At 46.0% G+C, this 26,850-nt stretch overlaps 1 protein-coding gene across 3 annotated transcripts in view; it reads right to left on the bottom strand.

Moving 5' to 3' along the window:
- The window catches only part of TP63 (tumor protein p63), a gene marked incomplete at both ends in the record, with an annotated part of 98,970 nt that extends 72,486 nt beyond the window's left edge, over positions 1 to 26,484 (bottom strand). For all 3 annotated transcript variants that reach the window (XM_083869073.1, XM_083869072.1, XM_083869077.1), the window contains 3 exons: positions 6,483 to 6,615; positions 7,354 to 7,482; positions 26,423 to 26,484. In XM_083869073.1, the coding sequence (XP_083725199.1) occupies positions 6,483 to 6,615; positions 7,354 to 7,482; positions 26,423 to 26,484 (324 nt within the window). The remainder of the gene's footprint in view (positions 1 to 6,482; positions 6,616 to 7,353; positions 7,483 to 26,422) is intronic.
- Between the last annotated feature and the right edge of the window lie 366 nt (positions 26,485 to 26,850).

Below are 26,850 nucleotides of genomic sequence, written 5' to 3'. Positions count from 1 at the left end.
ACAGCTCAATTCATCACCCTTCCAGCTAACAAGAGAAAAGGACTTTATCTTCTTTCTTCAAACAATTTAATTTAGAATTAAAAAACAACAACCCACAAAAACTAACAACCCAAACCAAACAAAACATCCAGAGGAGCGCGAATTTCAGGGAAAAAAGAGGATCCTATCAACTAGATAGAAACAATGAGTGAAGTTCCCATCAAGACAGCATAAGCCTTAAACCTTGCTCCAGAGGCAAAAGTGTCTACAATCTATTGTTTCAAGATCAAGATGCTTTTTAATTAAGTGTTTGTGCAGACCTTTTAAAGATGTAAAATAAGCACTAATGCATTATTGCTCCATACTTGCTTAAGGATCATGTGTAGCACCTTGGAAACCTTTGGAGGCAGACCTAGCTGCTTGAGGCAGATGTCTTCTGAAGTTTCTTTTGTTTGGAGGCATTTGCATAAAGGCAGAGGACAGGACTCCAATTACCGCACTCTTCCATGGCAGGTGCTCATAGTCATAGAGTTGGGGAGTTAAAGCCACACCTCCTGAAACACCCCATTTCACTGCTCTCCCTGCAGGTTTATGCTTCTCAGCTAAAAATTAGTTTATTCCTTCCCAAGATGAATGTACAGCAAGATGCTGAAAGGGAAGAAATATTTACAGGATTTTAAAATATGCTTCCAAAATGATCACACAGTGGACAGATCACCCATTAATTTTCTTCAATAGCATTGAGAATACTGGGAAGTGACATTAAAAACAAAACACTCAGTGTAAGGATACTACTCATCAACTGGCTGCATTCCTATGAGAAATGCAGCCACCCCTGGTCTGCAGCCAGAACTAGAGCCAAATAGCACAAGAAAGGGAGCTAGGGAAAAATTATTTTAAAGAAACATAAATATGTCTTTAGAGACCTGCTACACACAAGACAAGTCTTCAGACTTTGATTTGAACATACAGATACATTCTTTACATTCATTCTTATCTGAAAGAACTGACCATTTCTAGATCTGGATCTGCAGCCCTAAATGTGATGATTAGATCTTTTGGAGGGACCTACACGGCAGAAGATTAAACATCCAGCAGGTTTACAAAGCCAAGCCTAAATTAAGAGAGCTTCTGAGTTCAACTGCAAACAGGAGAGGTGCTGGAGGGAAGCTTCCAATAGAATAATGCCTTTGCTCATTATGGAAATGTCTTTGCATAATCTCAACTTTCTTTGCACAGCTATGGAACGAATAAATAACCACAAAGAAGAGAAACTTGGCAAGCCTCAAACTCTCTCAAACAAAAACCAGACAGTAATAAAAGCTTTGATCACATCCCTGTCCTGTACAAAGTCCTTCCTTCCTTCTTTTCTATGGTCAGACTGGGAATACTTAGGCATGGAAACGGATGGCCACACAAGCCACTTTGCTGCATCTCCTTGTCAAATCGGCCTCATCCTCCAGGTGCAAAACCATTTCCCAACAAAATGCAGGGTTGTGGCAGCTGCCAGAGCCTGTGGCAGCACACACCACATGTTAGTCAGTCCCTGCACAGAGGCACTATTCCTGCACTGCTCACCACATCAGCTCCCCACCACAGGGACAGCCTTCCCATCCCACAGTTCCACCATCCTATAGCCAGCTTTCATCTGCTTCTTCAGCCCTTTCCTTGCAACAAGCAGAGCTCTCTTCTCCTGACCCAGAAAAGCACTTTTAAGAAGCAATTAAAATTAACAGAGTTCACAGCCTGTGCTTTAATATTAAGGCTTTGGATAGGATGCAACAGTCGTGCAGAACTGGAGGGAGGGAGCTTTTTGTGTCTGTCCATCAGATGCACAGCTGATCCTGACCACAGCTCCTACATGGTGTGGATCAGGAATTCAGTGCATGGCCATCAAATATGAATTACTGATTTACATGGTGCTAATGCTGAGAGCACACATAAGAGAGCCAGCAGCCACCTTGGGCCAGAGCAGCTCCTCTACAGCCTGCTGGGCTGCAGCCTTGAAATGAATCCTGTATGAGGTGGTTTGGTGGCTGCTTCTTGAGCCAACGGTAGATTAAATATGGGAAAGGTTTCTTGTTTCCATTGGGAAGCATCAAATACCAACTCTGAGATGTGTCATTGGTAAAAGGACTGAGGCTGAGAGCCTCAACATCTCCATTTCCTACACAAGATATACACAGTCTATCTATCCTACAGCCTACTGTTACCTCCACCTCTATGCAGAAAGGAGAACAGCAGAGCCACAGAGCTGAAGCTCTCAGTTTTAAAACTATGAAACACATGTTGCACTTCCAAAATTTCTGTAGCTACCAGGCTTGGGACACCCACAGCCCACAAAGCTGTATATCCAAACACAGCCCTACACCATCCCCAGGGCAGAAACCCACCCCACAGGTTGCTCAGCACTGCCTGATCAAGACACACTCAGAGCAAATCCCTATGATTATCTGCAGCAGAAGAGGGAGAACATAAATTTTAAAAATTAAAAAAACACCACAACAAACTCCAACAACAACAACAAAAAAAGGCAAGGAATTCTCTCTGCCTTTTATAGGGAGGGATGGATCCAGGTTAAGAAAACTCTGACCAGGCAGTGTCTGGGGAGCAGGCATTCCGCTGAACTGGTTAGGCAAGGGGCTGCGGGAGGACGGCTCCCTCAGGGGCATGACAGGAAGGTATGTACAGGGGGAGGGGGATGGAGGCTGCTCCATCCCTGGGGACAGCACTCCAGCTCCTGTCAACAAGGTCCCCGGGGCCATGGCCACACTGCTGGGATGGTGGTGGCAGAAGACTTACAGGCTCTGCAAATCCCCTCAAATAACACTTCTACCAGGACGCTCTTGCTGAGATCCTTAGCCCAAAGCAGCTTTGTCTGGGTCCAGACCATCATCTCCTAGTGTCAGTGAGCAGTTTACAGGACTTTGGAGAGATGGTAAAAGAAAGCAATCTTGCACCTGGTAGAGCAGGCTGACAGCGCCAAGAGGGCTCCAGGACAATGCAGGGGTTTTATTGCACTGCCACACACCCACTCCTAGAGAGAGATCTCCAGACCTCTCCTCCCTGATGCCCCAGGGCATTTAACTAGTCAGACACAAATATAAAATTGCTGTAACATTACCTGATTTCTAGCACTGCAGGATACAGGCTTTGCAATCAGTGTTCATCCTGAATGCAGGGAACTAGAGATCACCTCACCACACCCCACTGCTGCTGGCTACATCCTTGATCACAGGGGAGGCTGAGGACCTTCTCTGGCACACTTAACGAATGTCAGGAGGCCCACAAGGACACACATGCAGCTTACCTTCCTGGCCATCCGCAGCTCCTTCCCACACCAGAGCCATGGTAAGTGTTCTCCACACCCACAGGGACCACCAGCCCTTCTCTCCAGTTATGCAAAAAAGGCAGATCTTTGCTGGGGTTTCCCAGTCTGCCTGTGGTTCACACCAGGGGAAAGGAAGGGCCACAGCCCAGCCAGGACAGGCCACCCAGGACGTTGTGAAAGAGCCGGTCACAAGGCACATGGCTGGGGAAGGCTGCAGACTGCCCAATGTTATACTAGACCCAGAAACCTCTTCCGGGCCCTCTCCAGATCTTTTCAAGCTAAGACAGTTCAGATCATCAGTTTCTCTTACCCCTTTCTCACACAGGCACAGGAAGATTATTTCTTCCTTAAAACAAGTGTGTGAGAACTGCAAGGTCTCAGCAAGAGACAGGGCTATAGCCCAGACAAGAGGCGTTTCTGTGTCACCCAATCTTCTTCCCCAGATTTCTCCCCCAAAGAGTTGCATTTTCAAGGCAATGAACACAACTGATGGGTGTTCAGCAGAGCAGGACTTGTGCTCATTTTCCAGCCCACTTGTGGGACAGTTTCTTCAGAAACTGCAGCTCCTTCACCATCACTAGTTCTGTTGTGAACAAGCACTTGTACCCCAAAAAGTCAAAAAATAGTAGTAAAATAAATAAAACCCACAACTTTCACCAATACAACTCTTAGGCTCAAGGATGGACACCTTTTAAGACTGTAAGTTTCATTTTTCAGCCATAAATTGCAAGAAGGTGCAAAGCTTATTTTAAAAGCTGATTGGAACTGCTTTTAAGTCCACACAAGGACAATTGCTTTAAATAAACCACTCTTAATTGCTCTGCACCCATTTAAATCTCACATGGTGATGCATTTTGGAGAAAAACTGGCCTTGCTCTTCTCCTAAGACAAATGTAATACTATAAAGCACTCTGCCTTGATCTCAGTGCTCATCTCCCAGGGCCCCTCTGTTTCTGCTGCATTCCTTTGTGTTTATCTGCCCTCTTCAACCCTTTGCTGCAATCAGCTGCGTGCAGCACCTCGTGTCTAGAAGTGACATGGCTGAGGTTACAGGAGAGACAGGTGCAAGGGAAGCTCGTGCCCCGAAGCCATCCAAAGGAAAAGAGAAGCTGGAGGGGAAGAGAGTTGTAAGGTATTTCAGATTAAAGCAAACACCTTGCCTCAGGCTACACATTCTCTGCCAATGAAAGCTGCAGCCGCTGCGAGCCCCAGAAACAGCAAAGCAAACACAGACTTCTCTGCAAGGGGAGTTGTCACCTGTCAGGGATGTTTGCAAATTTATAGGGAGGTGGTGGTGGTGGTAAGGGGAGTAAAAAGAGCTTTCCTCATTTTAAAAGACTGGCTGTTTGCACAGGTTTGCAATGCATATTTTGCTTTGTGAAGGCTTTTGTCCAGCATTCAACTGAGAGAAGGTGCTGTCTTCCACTGAAGACAAACTGGAACATTTATTAATGTACATACATTAATGTACTCCAAGCTGCTGCCTTTACAGTAAGGGTGAGGATGGGATGGAATTTCCCCGCTCCCCCTTCAGCTTGTCACGTCAGTGAAAAACACTTCTTAAAAAGAAGTCACCCTGCAGCCTGGGCTCTCCAGAAATGCCTCCTGCAAGGCTGGGCTCAAGCCATCATCAGCAAGAAGTAATTGCATAGAGAAAGCTTCGTCTCCTTCCCAAGCAGCAGTGCTCACCCCAGCAGTGCTCAGAGAGAACAAGGGGAAGGGACTTTCCATTCATGTTTCACTGCACCACTGATGGGAGAGGGAGACTCTGAACAGGCCCTCAGTGAGCCCAACAGCCACCACAGTGCTCTGCAGACAGCTTGGAGGAACAGGAGATGGGGAGGTGAGCTTGTGCTCAATGCCACAAATCCAGATTTGAGCATGGAAGGAGAAAAGTTACTGTTAATGACCTATAAACTGTTCAGGATTGTTTTTTAGCAGGACATAGCTCAAACAGACTGTTACAGTCAACACTGAAAAACAAAATGCCCTGTAAACATAGAGAATCTTTTGGACTATTGAAGAGACACCATTTCACTGGAGCTGTGCTACAATGGTGGAAAACGCCAAGATCTAGATGCTGATGGAAAGCTTGCACCCCATCCCTCAAGCCCCACAAAATGCTGAATCAAAAAATAACCAGACACGATGTAGGCCATCTCTCCTTGTGCACTTGGATCAGTGCACCACATTAGCCAGGCACACACCCAACCTCATTTGCAACCTTCATGGAAATGGCAGCCTCCCCACCAGTCACACCGTGCAGCACTGACAGGCCAAACCTCCTGTCACCAGGGACTGCAACCAGAAGGACCCAGGAGCTCCTTCCATGCAGACACAATCCTCCAGGTCACCAACACTCCCAGGAATGACAACTCCAACGCTCCCAGACTGCCAACACACCATCACTGGGCACATCAAAAATTGTGGTTGATTAGCCAGGGAATTAAATGACAACAGGTTCTCAATATGGAAACAGTACAACAAGGAGATTTACAGATACCAACACAAATTTCAAACTGCACTTGTTTTTTTGACCCTGACGTATACAAAACCCAGAAAGGACATGAGCAACTCAAACTCCTGAAATACCTCCTGCTCCAGGCTGCAAGAGAAGCACCTGGCTTCTTCGGAAGAGCTATTGCTAAGAAAGAGCCAGGCTGTTAGTGCCAAAGGCAATGAACCAGCAACCACCAGTGCCTCATCTGCATTCCAGTCTTGAGCCATATCCCTGAGACACCCATGGCCAACACTCATCACAAACACTGTCTGGTCTGAAGAAACAGGAGGGGAAAAGAACCCAACCACAGTCTGAAAACAAGTTTTCATCCACATATGACCCTCAAGAGAAGACAAACCAGTGAAGAACCTCTGGCTTTGGTCAGCAAAATTGCTACTGTGCCCAGAATCCAAATTATTTTAACCATGAGGTCAAACTAGCTCTAAAGCAGGGAGAGTGCAGGGATGGTTGGGTAGCCTTTGTAAGAGGCTCTTCAGCTCTCCTGCCAGTTTAGCTGCCTCATCCCTCCCTCCAGCCATTGCTGCTGCAGGAGAAGAGCAGGTAAGGAGCCAGCCAAAGTGGGAAGATGGCCCTGGGGCAATGCAGCTGGAATAGCTCCTGCAAAAACACCCCTTCTGTCCCCAAAGGTTGAGGAAGTTTCTCATTACTCACCCACATTGGGTCACTCAGCTCAGTGTCCTGCACCCGGACACAATCCATGCTGATCTCAATTTTGTTTGTGGAGCCATCTTCAGATGGGCCATCAATGAAGTTTAAATCGATTGGCTGAACCGAGCATATTGGCCTGGAAAGAACACAGTAATGAGGTTAAAACTGGCCAAGTTCTGTTTTCCACCACCCCACCTTCCTTCCCTTCCCCTGTGCCCAGGACTTCAGCATTACCACAATCCAGTCTCACAACAAAGTAAGGAATTACTGAGGAACAACTATCTCCTCACCACTGTACTACAGCAGCCCCTGAACAGGACAGGGCCCAGAGGGACATTTCAATTACTCTGAGACAGGAGCAGAAAAGTCAAAGCATTGAAAGCCAGAACTCATGGAGGATTTATAGCAGCAATTGTTTCAGCATCAGTCTTGGCAAGTCAGGAATGGGAACAGAGTCAGTTTTCTTTCAGTCAATGGACCTGACATGGTGAACTCTGTGTCATCTCCACCTCCTCTCCTTCCCTGGCATCAGCAAGGGGAAACCATGCAGCCTGAGCAGCCTGGACACAGAGTGATTTCATGAGGGGAAGTGCCAGCCATGAGCCTTAGGAGCAGCCAGCTCAGCCACCAGAGGTCTGGAGAGAATCAGTGTCACTGCTGATTGCTGCACTTGGTCCCCACAGCCTGTGGAGGACCCCTGGAGAGCTCAAGAACTGTCAGTCAGCACAGACTGACACAACCAATCATCACATTCATATCCACTCAACAAGTACAGAAGATTCTAAACTCCCCAGCACCAATCCCCTGAGCAGTTTATTATAGAGACATCCTGTCCTAAAACACCTTCCATATGTTCCACGTAAGGGCTACTTACTGTTCCAGGAAGTCCCAGATATGCTGGATTACCTCTGGGCTGAGGAATTCCCTGGGCTGAGAGCTCTGGGACATGGCTGATCGGTAGTAACTCTCCTTCCAGGAGAAGGGGCTCGGAGTTTCTACAAACCTTAAAAAACAAAAGCAAAAAAACCAAACCAAACCAAACCAAAAAAAAAAAAAAAAAAAAAAAAAAAAAAAAAAAAAAAAGAAAAACACACACAAAGATATGTTGAGTGCATGAGCCCAGCTTGATGAAAACCCATAAATAGAAGCTATTGTGTGAAAAAGGAGACACGCTGAATGCCTGAGACATTCACAGCTGTACAACACACATTCCACACTGCTGCAGATGCTGTATTTAGATGGGAGGGAATTTGGCCACCCTTCCCGTAAAATGAAATACCTCTCAGAGTCCACTGGGATGCTGTGTAGTAAGAATCCCAGAGTGGGGGGGAAAAAAACTCAAATCACTTTCTATTTTCCCCTAAATAATTAATGCCCCATATGGGGCAGGTAGTCTTTGCAGTGGGTGAAGCAGTTAAACAATGTGGGATTCCACTGTCCCAGGCTGTTGCCTGTCTAAATGACATACCTTTGAATGATTTAGGTGACTTCTACACCCAGCCACTGCAGCTGAGGTCCTGAACTAGGTTTTGGGTTGTTTTTTTCATTTGTTTTGGGGGTTTTGGTTGTATTTTTATTTTTTAAATTTGAATAATAATAATAATAATTTTTTTTTTTCTCTATGGAAATAAATTCAATCACATCAGATTTTGTCTACTTGTCTACTGCCTTCTCACCTCCACCAATTTCTGAGCCAGACCAACTGATTTCCATCAGATCTGCTAATTACCTTGGCCATTTTTATCCCCTTAAGCTCCCACAAGCCTCACAGAAATAGGTGGGCCCAAGAGGAGCAGTGACAGAGCTGGAGCACTCGTGCCTTCCACAGCTGCACATTCTCATCCCACTGGCCAATTTCTAAATTCAAACACAGCAGCTTTTACACCCATGTCAAAATACTTGACGGCTGTAGGGATGTAAAGAGGGTGGGAGAAATTTCTCCAGTATATTTGCAGTTGACAAAAATTCTCAGTTCGACTTCAGTGTATGAGGCAGGTGACCATCTTTCTTGATACAGGGTTGAGGGTGTCCTGCAAAATTTCCATATGGGAGGTATTTCAGCAAAATAAAAGTAAATAACCACATTCTCTGCCGGGGGAATGGCCACGGCAGGAGCCAAGGTTATAACTGGATTCCAAAGGGAATTGAACTAATATTTGGTTTGGCACACATTGGTCCTGATTAACACAATGGTCCAAACAAATTGCATGGAAGACCCTAATTTATTAAGCTGCCAAAAATAAGAACGAGTGCTTCTGAGGGAGGATCACACTATAGTGCTTTTACTCCACTTTTCCTGAAGTATTTACCTCTGGCTGCTTGTCAGAGCGGTATCTAGCTCTCTTTACTGATTTTTGTATAGCCTCTTTCATTTTGAGGATGACTCTGGTCTGCAAAAAGCTGGGCTTTCCTCACCTCTGCTGACCACAGAACTGCATGCTTTTAGAAAAGAGCAGACTCTTATTCTACGCTAAAGGAAATCAAAGTGGCTTAAATGCTCCCTGGAGCCAGTGCCTTGAAATAGGCAAAAGCATCACTTCAGTTTCTCATCCTTTTTGTGATTAGGAAAAAAACCTCCAGCATAATTTAAAAGTTCATGAACAGCCAGAAACAAAAATAAAGTGCAGAAGTGCATGGGTAATAGCTCTGCCTCACAGATGGGAGCACTACGTGTGAAAAAAGTAATCACAAATCCTCTGAGAACAGCAGTTATCCCACAAAGTACCCGAAATTACTCCTTTCAGGCTTTCAGTCAAGTAAGACATTTTCAAAAATGCCATACTGAAACCCAGAAGAGCAGATTTGGCCTAAAGCCTGTCACATAAACTGCAGGTCAATGCCACCACGAGCCTTGGAGAACAGTGGGAAGCTCTGCAACCTCCTCTGCTGCTAAACTCAGACAGACCACAGGCATTGCTCAATACCCTGTACCCAGTCCTGACCACCAGGAACAGGCAGAGAAACCCCACAATGGGTTCTCTCAAGCCATCAAAGTGCTCATTTTTAACAATTATTTGTCACTTACCACAACTGCTCTTGACTTGTACACTAAAAATCACTTTTCATTACTACACAGACAGAAACTAACTTCAATGAAGAAAGAGTCATAACAAACTAGACCCTTCTCAGAGACCTTTACTTCAAAAGGTCTCAGTGCATCAAGGTTCCTGCATGCCATGGCATGCCCCAGCTTTGGTTCACTGCTGGACAAAGTTCTCAATCTCAAAAAAGGGCAAAGTGTCCCAGTTCACCCTGCCTGCTCTGGTCCTGTTGCTCCTGTTCAGGTGCAATTCCACAAACTTGCCCTGACCAAGCAGTGCAGGAGCAATCAGCTGCACAGACTGATAAAGCCAGGTTGGTTAGTCTTCACCTTTGCAGCTCACAGAGCGGTTGGAAAGCACTGCACCAGTTAAGGACACAGCTGGTGCATCCCTCTACTAAACACAACTCCAAACTTCTCCAGAGAGGGAGAAATTTTCCAGCTGCATCATCTTTATCCCTGTAGCCAGACAAGTTCCTAGCTTACTATTTCTAGGAAAAGCATTACCAGATTTTACCTGATGGCCAAAAAGGCACATTTCCCCATACCAAGCACAAAGAGTCTCCTGGTTAAGGTTTTCACAGAGACTCCTTCAATACTCTCTGCAACACCTTTATGACCTGTACAGCTCTATTTTCAAAGGAGGCAGCAAGATTGGGCAGTCAGCCTTGGCAAGGCAGCTGTGACAAGGCCACAGCATTACAGAGGTGGTCCAAGCATTACAGTAAACACTGGTTTTTACTCAGTTTGGTGCACCCTGTTCTCAGGTGGGAAAGAGCTGTCAAAAGGCAAGAAAACCAACTTCAGGTCAGCCCAAAGCTGCATGCAACATAAACTGTCTCCTTCCCCGTGGTCTCAATAGAATCTAAACCTAGAGCTATTCTCTTTAACAGCCTTCAACATAGAGGAGAAGCACAAACACATACTTAAGTGTCTGAATTTCCACTAGAAAATAACAGATAAAGCCTCAGTAAAATGTGTGCATAAATTTCACTACTTTAGTTAACTGTCTCTTTCCACACCAACAAATGCTCTACTTCAGTAAAATAATTGCTGAGTGCCTAAAGTTGATCACAGGATTGCATTGCTTAAATTGCTTCTATGAACCAGATGCTTTTTTTATTAACAGACATTTAAACAACACCCCTTTTACACATCTGCTCATCCCAAAGGCCACTGCAGGAAATGGCACTACTGAACAACAGCCTCTTATACCAAAATACTGACTCCAGCAGAAGAAGGCATGGCAGTAAGTCTTGTCTAGGTTGTCTCTGTTGAAAGTCTACAAGGTAATTCCCTGCACCAACTGCTGAACTATCTGGCAGGATGATTTTCACAAACAGAGAGCACTAACTGCACCAGGAACCAGAGGGGGATTTACAGCCCCCATCAAACTGCAAGCTGAATAGGCCATCGCATGCACAAGCCCCTCCTTTAGAAACCACCGGGGATTATTAATAGCGAGTTCAGTCTTCTCACAGAAGCAGCACCTCACCAAGAGCAGTGTTCCTTTGTGCAGCGCCGGGACACTGCTCCTGAGCCACCGAATCCCAGGACAGGTTGGGGCAGCCGTGCCCTCCCACCGAGCTCCTATTTATCCGCCTGAAACAAGAGCAGCCCCGAGCCCAGGTGAAGGCCCTTCTCCGAATTCCCTCGGTGGGCTGGAGCCTCGGGCACAGCGATTGCTGGGCTGCCTCCGAGCACTCCCCCAGAGGAGCTGTGTTGTTACAGCCCAGGAGAGGGGATGTGTCTGATCCCCTCTGCCACCCCACTGAGGAGTGACCCCTCTGCAGGGCACAGCAGGGACAGACCTGCCCCTGTGCCTGTGCCCACACAGCAGGGACAGACCTGCCCCTGTGCCCGTGTGCCCACACAGCAGGGACAGACCTGCCCCTGCCCCTGTGCCCACACAGCAGGGACAGACCTGCCCCTGTGCCCACACAGCAGGGACAGACCTGCCCCCGTGCCCGTGCCCACACGGAGCGCCATTTCACGGGCTTAGGGAACGCTGGGAATGTTAGACTTTTAAAAAGAAAACAAACAAACAAACAACAAAACCCAACCAACCAAACCAAAAAGTAACTTGCCCTTCCAAAAACCAATGAGCAAAGCAGAGCATTTCCTTCCCAAAAGCTGTGGCCACACTGCTATTGCCCTTCCCTGGAGCCGAGGGCCCATCACAGGAGGAAATGAAGCCCCACTGCTTGGCCCAGCATGGCAGAAAAGTGGTGGCGAGAGAAAACAAGGCCATTTCTGCTCCCACTGCTCACTCTAAGCACATCTTTCCAGTCTTCACCACATTACCCCCTTTCCTACCTTCCTACCAAAGAGATTAAAGATAAAGGGAAAAACGAACCACTCTCCACCCCAGGAAACAATGACAGAAAGCTTTTAAACTCAACTACGGCAAATACAGCAACACTTCTCACCCCACATTACCACCTTTCACAGCAAACAGTCTTTCTTAGAAAGGTTTGACTTACCACTGGGGACAAGCCACGAGCTCCCGAGGAAAGCCAGGGCCAGGTTTGGTACTGAGCATGCACAGCCCTGCCCCTCCTCTGCAGCTTTGGACCTTAAAGGCAGATGCCACCTGCTTGTGCTGATAGGGACAGGGTCAGATGTGACACGGGGTGAGCCCAGCGCTGCTGGCACATGTGCCAGTCCGGCCACCTCCTCCTGAAAATATAGACTGGTCACAGCCAGGAGCTTTCCTTTGTTTTTTCATCCAAAACGGGCTAGGGGCTTCAACACTATGAACAACTCCAGGTTGATAATAGCATGGTTCATGAGGAAAGCAGAGATGAATGAGGTATTTCAGTGAAGCTGCTGTGTTGGGTTTCAAGAGGTCCCAAACTCATCCATTTCTCCATAATTCTCCTCCTCCCTGGAGCTCTGGTTTGGTTTGTGTTTGTCCTGCAAGTTCTCAGAAATTCTCAGTATGGTTTATAGGTGCAGAACTTTGTGGCTTGATGCTGGTGTAAAGCCACACTGTAAAATTTCGTAACATAAAATCTTTCACGGCAGGGATGAGCAAAATTATTCTGAGCTTTCTTTCTGCTTGTGGCCAAAACTGCAGGGTGCTGCTTTCTGCTTCTCACCATGAGATGTCTATCAATGGTGTGCAGTTTCTTATCACTGAGCCTGTAGTTCTCAGTCAGTGGACATGCAGATGGGGCCAGAGCAGTCTCTCTCTGTAAACTATAAATTTGCTCTTTTTTCACAAGTTATGGTCCCTTAAAGAATATGCTAGTGGAGTACTCAGGAAACCTTGATGCAGAGAGAACATTTGTTCTTATGAAGAAAGCACTTCCACGTTATACAAATGCACCCAACAAATGATTAATAATGTTTAAATAATGACATCTAATATGCCTCATTTTATTAATAGTTCTCAAAGTGCTCTACAAAGGAAGATAGTGTGATTACTCCCATATTACCTGTGAGGAAACTAAGACTCCAAGAGGTCATAGAATTACTTAATATTAGTCAGCAAGCCATAAATACAACCTTGGTCACCCGAGTCCCAGCCTGGTGCTTGCTCTAAAAGGAACTTGTGATTTTGGGTGTTTCGATAGAGAAATTCAGAAAGGCCTTAATTTTTTCAGGTAGAGTATACACTGTACCCCCTACACTAAGAAACTCCCAAAATTCATTTATCTTCAGGCACTAAAAGGCTGATGCCCAGGAATGAGAATCAAGGGGCTGCAGAAATGCTGTGATCAGCTTTAAGACACACACAGAGTTCAGGCTGGAAGGAGAATTCCAATCCAGACTTAAACCTAATCTTTCTTCCTGAATTTATACAGCATTTAACCCCTTAAAATCCCTTAATTCATGTGCATATTAATAAATTAGCCGTCAGCCACCACAGGGTGTGAGCTGGATAGAGATTTAAATCACAGAGGAGTCGGCAGCTTCAGCTCCATCAATCCCAATCCACGTGCTCGTCCCTGCCTTCTCCAGTTACACCTTGAAGCGCATCAAAAGCCACGGTAAACAAACGGTTTAAAGTTCACGAGCATTACGCCTAAATGCCTGAATCTTGGTGTCAGTTGTATTTTTAGTTTTTGCGTGGGGAGGGGGCTCCTTTTCAGATCGCGCCGTTAAAACTGGAGGAACTTGGCAGCCCTGGTCCTGCCGGAATTCCCCCTGCTCTGCGTTGTAACACTGCAGTGATTTGCAGCCCTCGGTACCTAATGGAGCTCACAGCTGTGCAAGAGGAGAAGGATGCGGGGTCTGGCAGCACGGGACAAGCGTGCGCCTGGCAGGCGATGTCATCTGGAATTCCCCGGCTCGAGGAGCGATCTTGTCCCCCGTGCCTGGAGCAGCCACCCTCGGCCAGCAGAGCACACCCTGGAGCACCGCCTTGGAACTCTTTTCCAAAGGTTAGAGACCTTTGAAAATCAAACAGGTTCGTTGCTACCCCCTAAACAGGGAGGCAAAATGAAAGCCAAATGGGAGCCAGGCAGGCTCTCCACCCCCCAGGAGAAGATCGCAGTCCAGTTTCATCAACCTCTATTGCACCTCTTTCTATGTCTGCTTCATCAACAAGGAGCCTCTCCTCTCAGCATGAATTGCACTGTAGAATGTATTTTTCTGCTTCTTTCTTTGCCTGATGCCATATTCCAAGGCCTTAGCTCACACGAGCCCAAAAGAGACTGACTCCCATCCTGGCAGAGGCAGGGCTGTGCCAAATTGAGCTCACAAGTGTTATTCTCCTTTCGATTTTAAGCCAAGCTTTCAGGTTTAGCATTTTAAAATTTAGACTTCCAGCAAGCTCTTTAAACCCTTCAGATTGTCTTTGCACATAGTGCTGCTCCTATGTGTCAGTCCTAGAAAATGACTCTGAAAAAATACTGACACATGCATGGGTTAGAAAGAACAAATGTAACAAATAACAAACACCAGCACAGGATTCTTTTGAGACAGAATATAACTTCCACCTATGGTTCAATTCTTTTCCCAGTTCTCACATTTGTCAGATGTTTCACAGATCTGGTCTCTCACAAAAAAAAAATGTGGACAGCAGCATCGGTTATGAGGAGGGGCAGCAGTGAGAAAAGCGGTCGAGTCACACAGGGATATGCATTAGAAAATGAAAGAAGCTGACTGCCAGAAGGGTAAAGCCTGATCTCAGTAGCCAACAGCCAAGGAGATGTGGAGAACACACAGAGGAACAGGGAGTGGCAGCAGCAAAGGGCTCTGTGACACTGCTGGTGTCCTACAGCATCTGCCAAGGACAGAGCAGGGAGGATTGTTGGCTTCTCGTGTTCTCTAGGCAAAGGGTGCTTGTCCTGCACACACCCTGTTTCAACTGTGTGTGTATGGTGTGATCTACTAGGGTCTACTCTAATAGTGCATCCTGATCTCCCTGTGACTTAGATTTGCCTTTTGGAAGCATATGTGTGTGAGATGAATAGAAAGGGGTAGGAAGAGATGGTTTAGCTTCCTGGTTGCTCTTTACTCAAGTCTTCAGTGCACAGGCAACACTGACCTATATCAAAGAAAGTGAAACTGGGTGTACAGAGTAATCCTCCAAATTCACCATGCTGCAAAACACAAGGGGGATTTTTCTCCTTTCATCATCTCCTTTCAGTTAGAGTCATCTTGAGTAAGACTGCCTGCAGTGAATGCAACATTTGCAGCTTTGTGATAGCCCCTCAAAGCACATCATATCACTGCAGCCCTATGCTCCACACCAGTGCCCTGCTCCAGTGCTGCCTGCACAGCTCCTCTGGGAGGAAAAGACTCCCTCCACATCCCCACTAGGGTTGCCAGAATAAGCACTGCATGGCCTGTTCCTTGCAGACTGCTAGGAATGGCCTCTTGAAGCTGAACAATTTCAGTACCTCCACAGCCCAGGAACCCATTGCATCTCCTATCAACAGTTCATCTAATCAGCTATCTACATTGTCAGCCTGGCAACAGTGACCATTTTTGCATAACAGAGATTTCATCCTCAGGGCTTCAGGCAGCTCAGTACTCCACCAGCACTTGAGACACTCTCCCCCAACTGTAACCCCTAATTTTTATTTTTTTTTTCCCTTCAAGGTTTCTTTCAGCATCTTGTGAACTTTCCCAGACGTCTCTTATCTCCCACTCAACTTTTGACACCCCCTTCTTACCCTTCCTCAGAAGCTCAGCCACAGACATCCCCTCCTTTCTGCTCAGCCCTGACACCCACTCCCTTTCTCAGCCCTGGCCAAGGTGAAGCACTGCCACAGCAATTCCTCCACTTGCCCACTGCAATTGGTGCTTTCTAGACTGGAGTACAAACTCACAATCTGCAGAAGACCGCCCAACCTGTGTGAAAAAGCCCAGAGTTAGAATGCAAACCTGGAGCTGAGGACAGTCAAGCTCAAGCCCCAGCCCCTGGGTGATCTGTCCAGCTTTGTTCTTCCATTCCTAAGGTATAACAGTATCCCTAAATTGGTAATGCACATAGAAACCTGTTAACAGTCAGTGCATCTCCAGGGAAACATGGTCCCAAGACTTTCCAAATTTAGATAATAAAAGAAAATGTAAATAATCAATTTTAAGAAAACCTTGAACCCAAAACCAATTAAAAGCATTTGCATTATTTTGTAACTCACTTTTCCAGTCAATCCCTTTCCCAAACCTATTGTAGTGGTGGTCAGAAGCAGTGCCCATCTGGAGAAGGAAGAATCAGAGCTGCTGGACAGAGATGAGATCTTTTACTGCAGTAAGTGAGAAAGTCTTCTCAAAAGCAGCACAAGTGGAAAATCCAGGCCCAACCCTCAAAATTCTGAGGTATTTTTGGTCGAAGTCCAAAAATAAGTGTTGTAAGAAAAACTTTACAGGCAAACTGTAAGAAGAAGCCACAAAGCATTTGCAAGCCCCTTTAAAAAACAATAAATCTCTTTGGTCTAAGTAGTAGATATAACTTGCTCTATTTCAAATACTCAGCTGTGAACATGAATTTGGGGCTAATTTTTGAAGTTTATACAGGAGTTTTTGTAGCCAGACAGCCCTGGGAGTTTCACAGCAGGATGAACAGAGTGATGTGTCCTCTCCTCAGGGGAGGAGAGCACAAGCACAGCTCTGCTGAGGCATCTCCTGATGGGTCAGTGCTGCCTCCAGTCCTGCTGCCACATGCCAGCCTCTGCTGTCCAGCTGCAGCTGCAACTGAAGACAATAGAGACGATTTTTTGTCTCTCTGGGGTCAGTGCCTACCCCAAAATCCCTGCATGGCCCACTCGTCCACCATCAATAATCTGCAGCAGGTGCCTGGGGGCAAGTGGGGAAGTAGGAACTCAGACATCTCTGCTATTGCATTCTGTGGCACAGAATGGGGAGACACCTCATCTTTCTTGGAGGAGCAGTGTTAAATGCCCAAAGCTGCCTAAACCAGTTAACCTTATCCTTGCAGATACTCAGATCTCTGCAATGTCAGGGCATATTAAAGGAAATAAAGCAACAGACCCAGAAATAAAAGCCGGCAAGGTAATTTTCAAGAGGTGTCAGTCATGAGAAAAATACAGCTATTACAGGTCTTCATCACTACTCTAGTGATTTTAGATATTTAATAAGGAAAATTGCAAAGTTGTGGAGAGGCAATGGTGAGAAGTCTCATCTTCCTGAGGTTTGCAAAATCAAATTCCCCTCTTTTGAGATTTGGTCATCAGTATCTTTCCTGCTATCACATCATTTACCCATAAAAATATCTACCTCACGTCACTGCTATTTTTTACAAGGAGCTTTCAGTATTTCCCACAGGAAATGGGACTGTCTTAACTTTTGCAGTGTTGAGTGCATCCAGCATGTCTAAGTTTTTATTGGTCTACCTCCATCACACCAATACAGAGACCACAACACAGAATGAAAAATTACTTTATTTATTACAGATAGTAAAATAATTCAGCCAAGCAGATCAGAGCTTCAGAAAGGCAGGGTGTCAGAAACTGGTTCTGGTTCTACAAGGCTCTGAAAGAGGCCAGAGCCAAGGGAAAAAAAATATCCAAACCTAATAGAAAAGTTTCACTTGTAGCAGGGGTAGAGTGGCAAGGAAAGACCTCAGCTACATCCACATTGTTGCTCTGGCCAGAGTTCAAGGTCTGGTTTGTGTACTACTCCCTGCCTACATACAAACAGGTTTTTGAGACATGGCCTCGGCCTGAGCTCTGGGCTGTCTGGAGGGGAAATGCCCATGAACACAGTTTACCCAAACCTCTCATTTTATGTAGCATAGACAAGTTAGGCACAGTCTCATCTCAACTTCCCACAGTCCACCCCCAAATGTCCTGAGCTCATCTCTTCCTAAGGACTGTGCACCCTCAGAGCAAGTGCCAGCTGCAGGCAGTATCTGACCACGAGAACCTGAGAGAAACCCCCTGATCAAGGGTTTACCACATGTATGGCTGGGCCCCCAAACCGGGGAACTGCTCTGAAACCCCTGATCAAGGGTTTACCACATGTATGGCTGGGCCCCCAAACCAGAGACCTGCTCTGTGCTGGGTAACTGCAAGGGAGATCTCTGAGTTCCTGGCTGCCCTGCTTGGTAACACAAGTGGAGACCATGTGGTGCAAAGAGCAAAATCCTGTGTCCCCCATGGCTCATGATGGGGTCTTAGCCCTGCAACATGCTCTGAGCCCTGTTCAAAGTCTGGCATGTTGCCTGCAGCCTCTTCCCTGCTTGCATCATATCACTATCAGTAGCATTAAGGGCATATGGTCCCCAGGGCAATAGCACACTCTGCCAAGAGTGGAACTTCTTTTAAATTTGCTGAGATTTGAACTTTTTTGAGAGTCAGATTGTGCCTCTGCCAGGGTTGCCCAAACAGCTCCTGGATTTTTTTTCCCCAAGTTATACACCCAAGTGCTTGGTGTGCTGCAGCTCCAACCTCCAGGAAGGTGCTTGACACCCCTGCACACTGAGCAGCAGGTGCTGAGCTGCTGTTGTCCCAGTGCATGCAGGACAGGCATTTCCCAAATTTGGCCACTGTGAGGAGGCAGCAGGGAGAGGATATGGACTCAGCATGGTGCCCCCCACCAAGAGGAAGCAAAGCAAGAGAAATCATGCAGCCCACACTGATTTTCAGCCCTGGGAAACTATGCATTGCAGGGCATTTAGTCATATAAATATAGTGAGAGGAGAGAGGGACAGTCAGGGAGCATGAAACATGTGCTTCTTTTTTAGAACAGGAGTGTTCTCAGACTGCCTACTGCAAAAGCCTTGTGACATTTTGCGTTGAGTCAGGTAAGACACTTGGCTCCCTAAGGTACCTGCTCTTACAAAAGCTGCTTCTGTCTTTAGTTACAAATAATCCTTATGAACTGGTTGGGGGACTTATAAAATCCTTCTCACAAGCTTTCTTTCAAAGGTTGAATTTTTAAAAAATACAGAAAGTCCCCAGAACTCTTTAGAAGCAGGAAACTGTAAACAGCAACATCCTGAGTTTCAGTAAATAATTAAAATGCAAAACAGAAATACCAGCAAAGCAGATGTTAGGTGCAGATTCCTGTAATATGAATTCTGTTGAAGCTCCCTAAACTTGTTACCCTCCCAGCCAACCAGTGAAATTTGGTGTGTTTTGGATACTAAACATTAACTCCCACTCCTCACCCTTGCCACCAGTGGTACTCCTACAGGAAAAGGAGCTCTCCTGCTAAATACCATGCGGGCTGTGTTTTTCAATGTGTAGCAACTCTGTGGCAAGGCAGGCAATTCCTAAGCCCAAGGGCAGAGAATCCTTCTCTCAAAAATAAGAGCACTTGCAAAAACCTTTTTGGGTGTCACAAAATAGCTCCAAGACAGGGCAGATGAAGGACAAAGAATTCAGAGCAGATTATAGTCCTGGAAGACAGGAACAAATGAACTGTTTGTCAGGAGCACTGCTGGTGTGTAAGGGAATGCTACCTGGAGCGCTCACAGGATCTTTGCTTTTGTAACTACGCCGGGTGCTAAGAAATTACAGGGTTGGCTCCCTATAATTTTATCAATACATTGCCACACCTAATGTGATTTATGATTTTTGCTTGTGATAATCTTAAAGCTGTAGTTGCTGTAGTGCTATGAATACATTTAGCATCACCCTTTTCATCAAAGATGAAAATTTATAAATATGAACAACCAAACTTGGAAAACTGTGTAAAGAAATGTTGTTTTACATGGAAAGTTTTAACCCTGTAATATTTGCCCACCTAATGCCCATGTTAACTCTCAGGGCCAGCTGAACTACAGTTTCACGCCTGTCACAGCCACCTCATATACCCCACTGACAGGCATTCCAGTCATCCCATTGTTGTTCCCCCCCAGCTCCTGCTCCCCAGACACTGCAGGCAATACACAGCTGAGCCACTGCTGCTTGCAGCATCCAGCTCACCAGCACAGTTCAAGCTTCTTTCCATGCACTTGTTCAGCCTGCAGTGACTTTTGTGCCTATCAACATTACTAAACCACACAGGCACTGAATCTCCTAGGGCAAGGTTTTGTAAGCAGGCTTATTTTTATGTTGCAAAGAACCTACTGAAGCCCTGATCACTTACTGCAGGGTTTCCCCCTTCTCACTTGGGGAGGTGGCTGTTCTCTTTATAGCTCCATGCACTAAACTGAATTCCCCTTGCTTATGTGTACTGGTATTTATCACATCAGACCACCTGTGGCATTTAAACACCTGATTGGAAATGACTCAGCAGCAAAATCCTGTGGGGAGGTGATCTGTACAGGAGTGATTGTAAACAGGCACCAAAAACTCCCAAGTAAGGGCTCAGAACAGATACAGATGTTTTCATGAAGCTATCTGAGAAGATGTTATCTATCATCAGCAGAGCTAGTCAAACCTCAGAAATCTATTAGAGCAAAACATTTTCCTTCTGATTATTTCAATTTGAGCATAGGCTACAAAATTTTGAGGTGAAGTCAAAATTTGTATGGCAGTATAACCACTGGCTCCCACCACCACGCCCATGTTCCCAGGAAGGTTTTCACCTAAGTGCAAAACTAGCTTAAAGCCAGGCACCAAACTGAAAGCCAAGTTTCCTTGATCTTCCTCATCCAAGAACCTCCTTCCTTCCCCATAACTTATTACTCCTACTGATTTTTTTTTTTTAATAAGGAAGGCTTCAATATTGTTTTGGACATGTGTTGAAGAGCACAGGGTTTTATTTTTCCTCAAATCGAAACTGAGCCCTTTTGCTTTGTATCAGGCCAGAAATCCTGGTGTTGAGAGGAGCTTTTGCAAATTAGCTTGTAGCAGAAGGTAAAAAGTAAATCAGCATGGAATTATAACTCATAACATGTACCATGAGCACTCTAAACACCTCTGAACAGATGAACTATTAAGAACTTGCTTCTTTAATTTCTTCAGGATTTTTGGAAGTTGGGCAAGGCACTATGAATCAGGTATCCTCTCCTTACAGTACAAAGGACGCTATGAAAGATTTCACATATTCTCCTTGCATTCCTTTGGGATCTGAGGAGAGAAATGGTTGGTTTGTTTCCACTTTAATCTTTTAAGCAGCACTAAAAGGACCTCCAAGCACACAAATATTTTCTTGAGAAGCCTATACTGTTTTGAAGAGGAAAAAGTGCTGTCCCTGTCAGTGACTGTGGAGTAAAGAGGTCCAGCAGGGACAGAATGGAGGAGGGCAGCAGGGATAAGAAACTTCAGGGGCTCTGCCAGGAAGAGAGAACTGGAGAGGGATTAATGTGCAACTCTTGAGCATTGTTTTGCAAAGATTCTATCTTTTAAACCCTGATCTCTTCTGATGAGGTTGCAGTACAAGAACAGGACAATGACCAAAGAACATCAAATATGAGATAAATACCCTCCCCTCCTCACTACCAGCTGCACACATCCCTGATGAGGTGCTGGAGGCAGCTGGGAGGTCCCATGCTGGCAGCATGTCCATTGCAGAGCTGCCCTGCAAAGCTCTCCTGCCAAGGAGGCCACTGTGCAGGAGTTGTTTTGGCACATGGAATGCTGTCCTCTCACATGCATCTGGCTCCAGCTGTGGTCATTCCCCCATGGAATTTTTACCAGGGGAGGCAGCATAGCTGTGAATGTGACTAGCACCCCACAGGAGAGCTCACAAAGGCCAGAAACAAAAGCACCTTCCCACCTCTCCTTCCTGCATGGAGGCAATTCTGCTCCTTCAGGAGTCACCAGCTGCTCAGGACAATTTCACAGCCTTCTCTGAGTCTCTGGAAAGTACCTGCACTATCACTGGCTGCAAATAGATCTATACCAAGTCATGTGTCTTTACTTGACTTCAGGTCTTTCTGCCAACACAGCGAATCTGGGCTCTCATTGCATAAGTGAAGGCAACTGAAATTTGTCCACTCTGTCATAGCAGGAGTCCAGTTATTCCTCAGCAAAGCATGAGGAAAAAGTATGAGGAAAGAGAAAATACGTGCAGTTGTCCAAATGCAAGGATTCTGCAGAACCTACATGTAGGATGAGATGCTCCTGTAGGACAGGACCCTGTGACAGCTTAAGCAAATCTCTGTCACAATGTCACCCAGTTCATACCCCAGTGAAAGGAGAGCTGATTATTCCAGCATTGATTCACAGCCATGAGGGACACAGCACTCTGCTGCCTGCAGCCAGCATGTTTTGTATGGATGTGTCCCCTCCCAAGCCAAGGGAGAGAAGCCTGCAGTCAGTCTCATTAGTGCTGTTGGCAGTGATGAGCACGGGGTACAGGGAGTCTCCACCTTTGTGCTGTATTGCAGCACTGACCTTGGCCAGACTCCTATCTGATAACTGCAGTCCGTTCACCAGCCCTGTTTGATACGTGTGGGAACCCATGAGGGAAGGTGAAGTGACACATGCAAGGCTTCTGATGAAAGATCTCTTTTCTTTGAACCTGGGAGCTCTGGCTGGCTGGAACTAGGCCCTGCTCATCAAAATCCATCCAGATACAGCACCCAATAGATGATGTTTCCATGGCCCAAACACTCTCCTCCTTTCCAAATAATTTCTAATACCCTCCTTAAGTAATTTCTTACTGTTTTCCTCATTATTTCCTAAAAATAGATTTCTTTTTTCTACATACCTGGCTGGGGGGGGGGGGGTGTTGTTGTTTTGTTTGTTTGTTTTAGCAACCTTCTCAAAACCCAGGACATGTCTGAGAATTCAGGTTTCCAGCACAGATGCTGCAGAGACCAGAGGATTTCAGGGTTGTTCCTCTGTTATTAGTGAGAATTGGGAGGGTGGACTGTATCACATTGTGCCGAGAATACAAAGTGAGAAATGAAAGGAGAAAGAGCAGCTTGTGTGAGAGCCCTTTCATTCAAGAGGGAGGAGTGAGCCACGGTGAACACCTTCAACACAGCAACGATGTGAAATCCTGAGGCCACCAATTAGCCTGGGCATGGGGAGAGGGAGGAGCAGAGCAGGCAGGACTACAGTCCAGTGCATCAGCAGGTGCATTCCCAACAGCCCCCAAAGAAGAGGGCTCCTGGGTAAAACACAGCCTAATAACCATTATTTCCAAGAACACCAGTAACTTATCTGTAAACATCACTCCCCCAACCAGGCATTAGCTGAAAAAAAAAAAAGCAGCTTTGGAGAGAGATACTAATTACATAGCTCTCAACAGCTGGACTTTGATCATAATTACAGTGCCTTCTTCATCTTACATTAGTGGCTTTCAGCTGCAGCTAGGTGGGCTCTTCTTGGAAGGTGGAAATCCCGCCTGTTTCAGATAATCAGCTCTTTTTATGACTCAGAGCTGACCTGGGTTTTCTGCAGCACAGGATGAGCTCCCACGGTACCATCCAAGCCAGTAATTCATGGGGGTCAGTGGCCTGGCACTTCAGTGCAGGTGCTTCTGCCATTACAGCAGCACTTCCCAAGTCCCAGGAACCAAAGCACTGAGTGTGCATATCCCTGATTTTCAATTATTTCCCTTTACAAGGGAAGTAAAAGGAGAAAGACTTTGAGGTCTGCTGAATTTTAGCATCTCTCAGCTCTTTCTGTTTAAGAAGAAAGATGGGCAGACTCAGGATACACCTGTCCAAACAACCTCACTTCAGTCAAGTCATATTTGCATCCTTCACTTCTGCAAAAGGATGTACATCCCCATCAGCACACACTGTTCCTCTGCCCCTCTGTCAGCTGGGCTGCAGCTCCAGCATAGCAATGAGTGGGCTTGTGAGGGAGGAGGCTGCTGCCCAGCCGAGCTCCCTATGATTTTTTTGTGATACTCACATTTACAAAGAATTTGATAGCATAAATGGGGGAGCTGGGCTGCTCAGATGGAGGCTGGAGTGGCCTAAACAATCATACATGGCACAGAGTCTGGGCACTCAGCTACTTTTCCTCATCTGTGGCACTGAATTACTGTGTTGTTTGGATATATCATTTTGCAGTGGCCCGTGAAATGACAGGCATAAAGCATATGAGAAACATAAAGGCACATTAGCTAATGCTCCTCCATGTGCTCTCTGTTCACCTCTTGACAGAGGAAATGTTTTAGCTGCCTCCCACATGTCCTGCCTGCTAGATACCCCCAAACTGAAGAGGTAAGTAGATGAAGCAACAGCAGAGGGTAAATCAAAGCCACAAATCTTAGAGTTAACTGGGATTTATAACTGCTTCCCCCTCCACGCTAAACTACAGGGAAATCTGTGTGACATGCATACCCTCCCACCAGTTTAACAGGGCTTAAAACACTTTCCACTATTGGTTTTTTGCCAGCATACCTCAGCTCAACATTATCAGTTTGCTGGTTAGATAATTACTAGATGTAATTTTCAGGTTGCAAAGAAGCACACTGGTATTAGCTAAATAAAGTATTTTGACCACATCAAAGCAGAAGTGTTTCAAACTGTGTAAAATAAATGCAATTCTGAAACTATTGAATTTTGTTAAAACAGTCAGAGAAATGCCACATAACACATCATGAATATGCAACAATTGGAGCTTATAGATGAAGACTATCAATGTCTCAAACTGAGAAAAGTATCTTTGAGCTGATTTTGACCTGTGGCAAAGTAGAGTCACTAATAATTGAACAAATGCCACTCTTGGCTCATGTAAACAGACATGCATAACAGCTGAGACATGTTGTTACTCTAAGCTTCATCTCAAACAGGTTTTATGACTGAGGAGTGTCACAAATTCTATCTGTCCTGAGGCTTCCCACACTGCAGTGGTCACTTAAAAACTCATCATGCTGCTAAGGCATGTGGTGAGGAACAGTATTTCTACTGAGTAAGGCCTGACTCGCTGGATGAGGCAGATTTGAAAGGCTTATTTTAAAAGTTTTACCAAATACAGCAAATGGATTATTTTTCTCTATAATTCGTGCTCCAGCTTTATTTTTTGCCTGAGCCACAGCACCAATTTATGGAAGGTGTTATTTGACATGAGATAGGATACAAACTGGCAGGAGTTCACAGGCTGGGAAGCTGTCCCAGAGCTCAGGTACACTTCCCAGTGCATCTTCATGCTTTCCAATGTCAGGTTTTTTCCCTTTTTTTCTTTTTCTTCATTTTCAGTTTTGGAATTTGCCTGGCTGGGGCTTCCAGCCTTGGAAACACTAATGTGCTAAAGACTGCCCTTCTGCCAGCCCAAATCCACCTTGCTGGGCAGGCACTGCTCTTGTACTCAGGGTCAGCGGCGCTGGGTGGCTTTGCAGGAGATCAGAGCGTGGCTGCATGTGCCTGGCCAGCCCTGGGCTCGTGTTGTGGAAGGTCTCCTTGGGGAATCCAATACCCCGGGCTTCATTCCACCTTCCTGTGCCACAGCAGCGCGGCCAAGGACCGTGCGCTATTTCCCGCCTCTCTCCTTTCCCTCTGCTGGCCCCAAACGCGGCCCCTCCTCGCTGCCAGGTCTCCACTCTCCTCCCCAGGACCTTCACACAGCAGTGGCACCAAACACCCAGATTAAGGGGGGGGGGGGGGGGGGGGGGGGGTAAAAGCCCCCACAAACCTTGTAACAAAGCAAAACAGTGGGGGGAAAAACCAGAGATCACAAAGCTGCCTGCAATGCCAGGGGCTGGGTGATGGTGGCCAAGCCCTTTCTCCAACACAGAGCTATGCAGCAGGGTAGTCTTGCCCAGTGCCCTGCAGAGGATGCAGAGTTAATAGTTAACTCTTCCGGGGATTAATGCCTCTGTGAGACACCAGCCAGGGCTTTTACAAAACACAGACAGAAACCAGTCTTATAAAGGAGCTCAACAAGTGACTGTGCCCAGAGGATTTCACCTCTCCGAACTTTACGACTGGAAAAATACCATCTACATGTCATTTGCATGCTTAAATATAGTATCTTCTATTGGGAGAAACAAACAAACCGACAATGTGATACTGTGACACCTCGTGTGGACATGCTCTTTTATCTGCTGGAAAGTTATAAAACTCGGTATAACAACAAAGCTAAAATAAGAGTGGTTGTCAGGCTCTGACGCTGGCTGTTAGACAGAAGGAAAAAATATTCCTGGAAAACTGCTCTCTCTTAGAAGGCAGTCTTTTCTTCTCTGAATCTTTTAAATTAATTATTTATCCTTTAAATTCCAAAATCTCAGGGCTTAATAGTTTAGCTTATATTATTCCTAGGAGTTTATTCACTTAAAGAAAGAAACACACACACAAGAGAAAGCTAAAGCCATTCCTCTACTACCCAAAGCACAGTGTAACCTTCTCCAAAGCATCAGGAGAAAGATACTATCAGCTTTTGTCTTATTTATCATATATTTTTTCCCCTCTAATGCCAAAGAGGAAAAAGGGGATATCTTAAACGGATGCCTATAATTAAACAGTAACCTGTTAGAAAGCCAAAAATAATAATAAGCTCCACTGAGCGTGAAGAGAGCGGCACATTTTTTCCGCGTGCAGCCCAGCTGCCAGCGGCCGATAGCAGGGAAGTTAACAATTACACAGGAGGCTCTGATCACACCTGAGATAGGAGGGTTACGTCACGCTCACACTCACCGCTGGATGCAGGGATCAGGGTAGTACGGCAAGGTGGTGAAAGGTGCTGCTTCAAAATTCATTTCCTTCGAGCCCCTCCTCGGGGACAAACCGAAATAAAATAAATAAATAGATATAAAGCCAGCAGGCTAAAAGCAATAAGGTCAAGTGGTACACGAGGTACAACTTTAGAGATTTATTTTACACTTGTGGATGGGTGGGATCTGCCCGGGACTTGGCCAATGGGATTCATCCAGTTACCCGAGCATCACCACCACTCCCTCCTCGCCAGCTGGGCATCTTCTGCACAGATATTTTCCCCTCCTCTCAACATCCTTAATAAACTTTGGTGTGCGCTGGCCACACTTGTTGTTGGGAGCTCATCTGGGGCTTCTCTGAACTTCTGATCTCGCCAGTCATTGGTTGCCTTCCCGCCTGACTTCACAGTT

The sequence above is a fragment of the Zosterops lateralis genome (genome assembly GCF_965231275.1).
Source record: "Zosterops lateralis genome assembly, chromosome: 10".
NCBI classification, from domain to species: domain Eukaryota; kingdom Metazoa; phylum Chordata; class Aves; order Passeriformes; family Zosteropidae; genus Zosterops; species Zosterops lateralis.
Note: the sequence above shows the minus strand (reverse complement) of the source record. Positions and strands in the feature narration are given on the sequence as shown.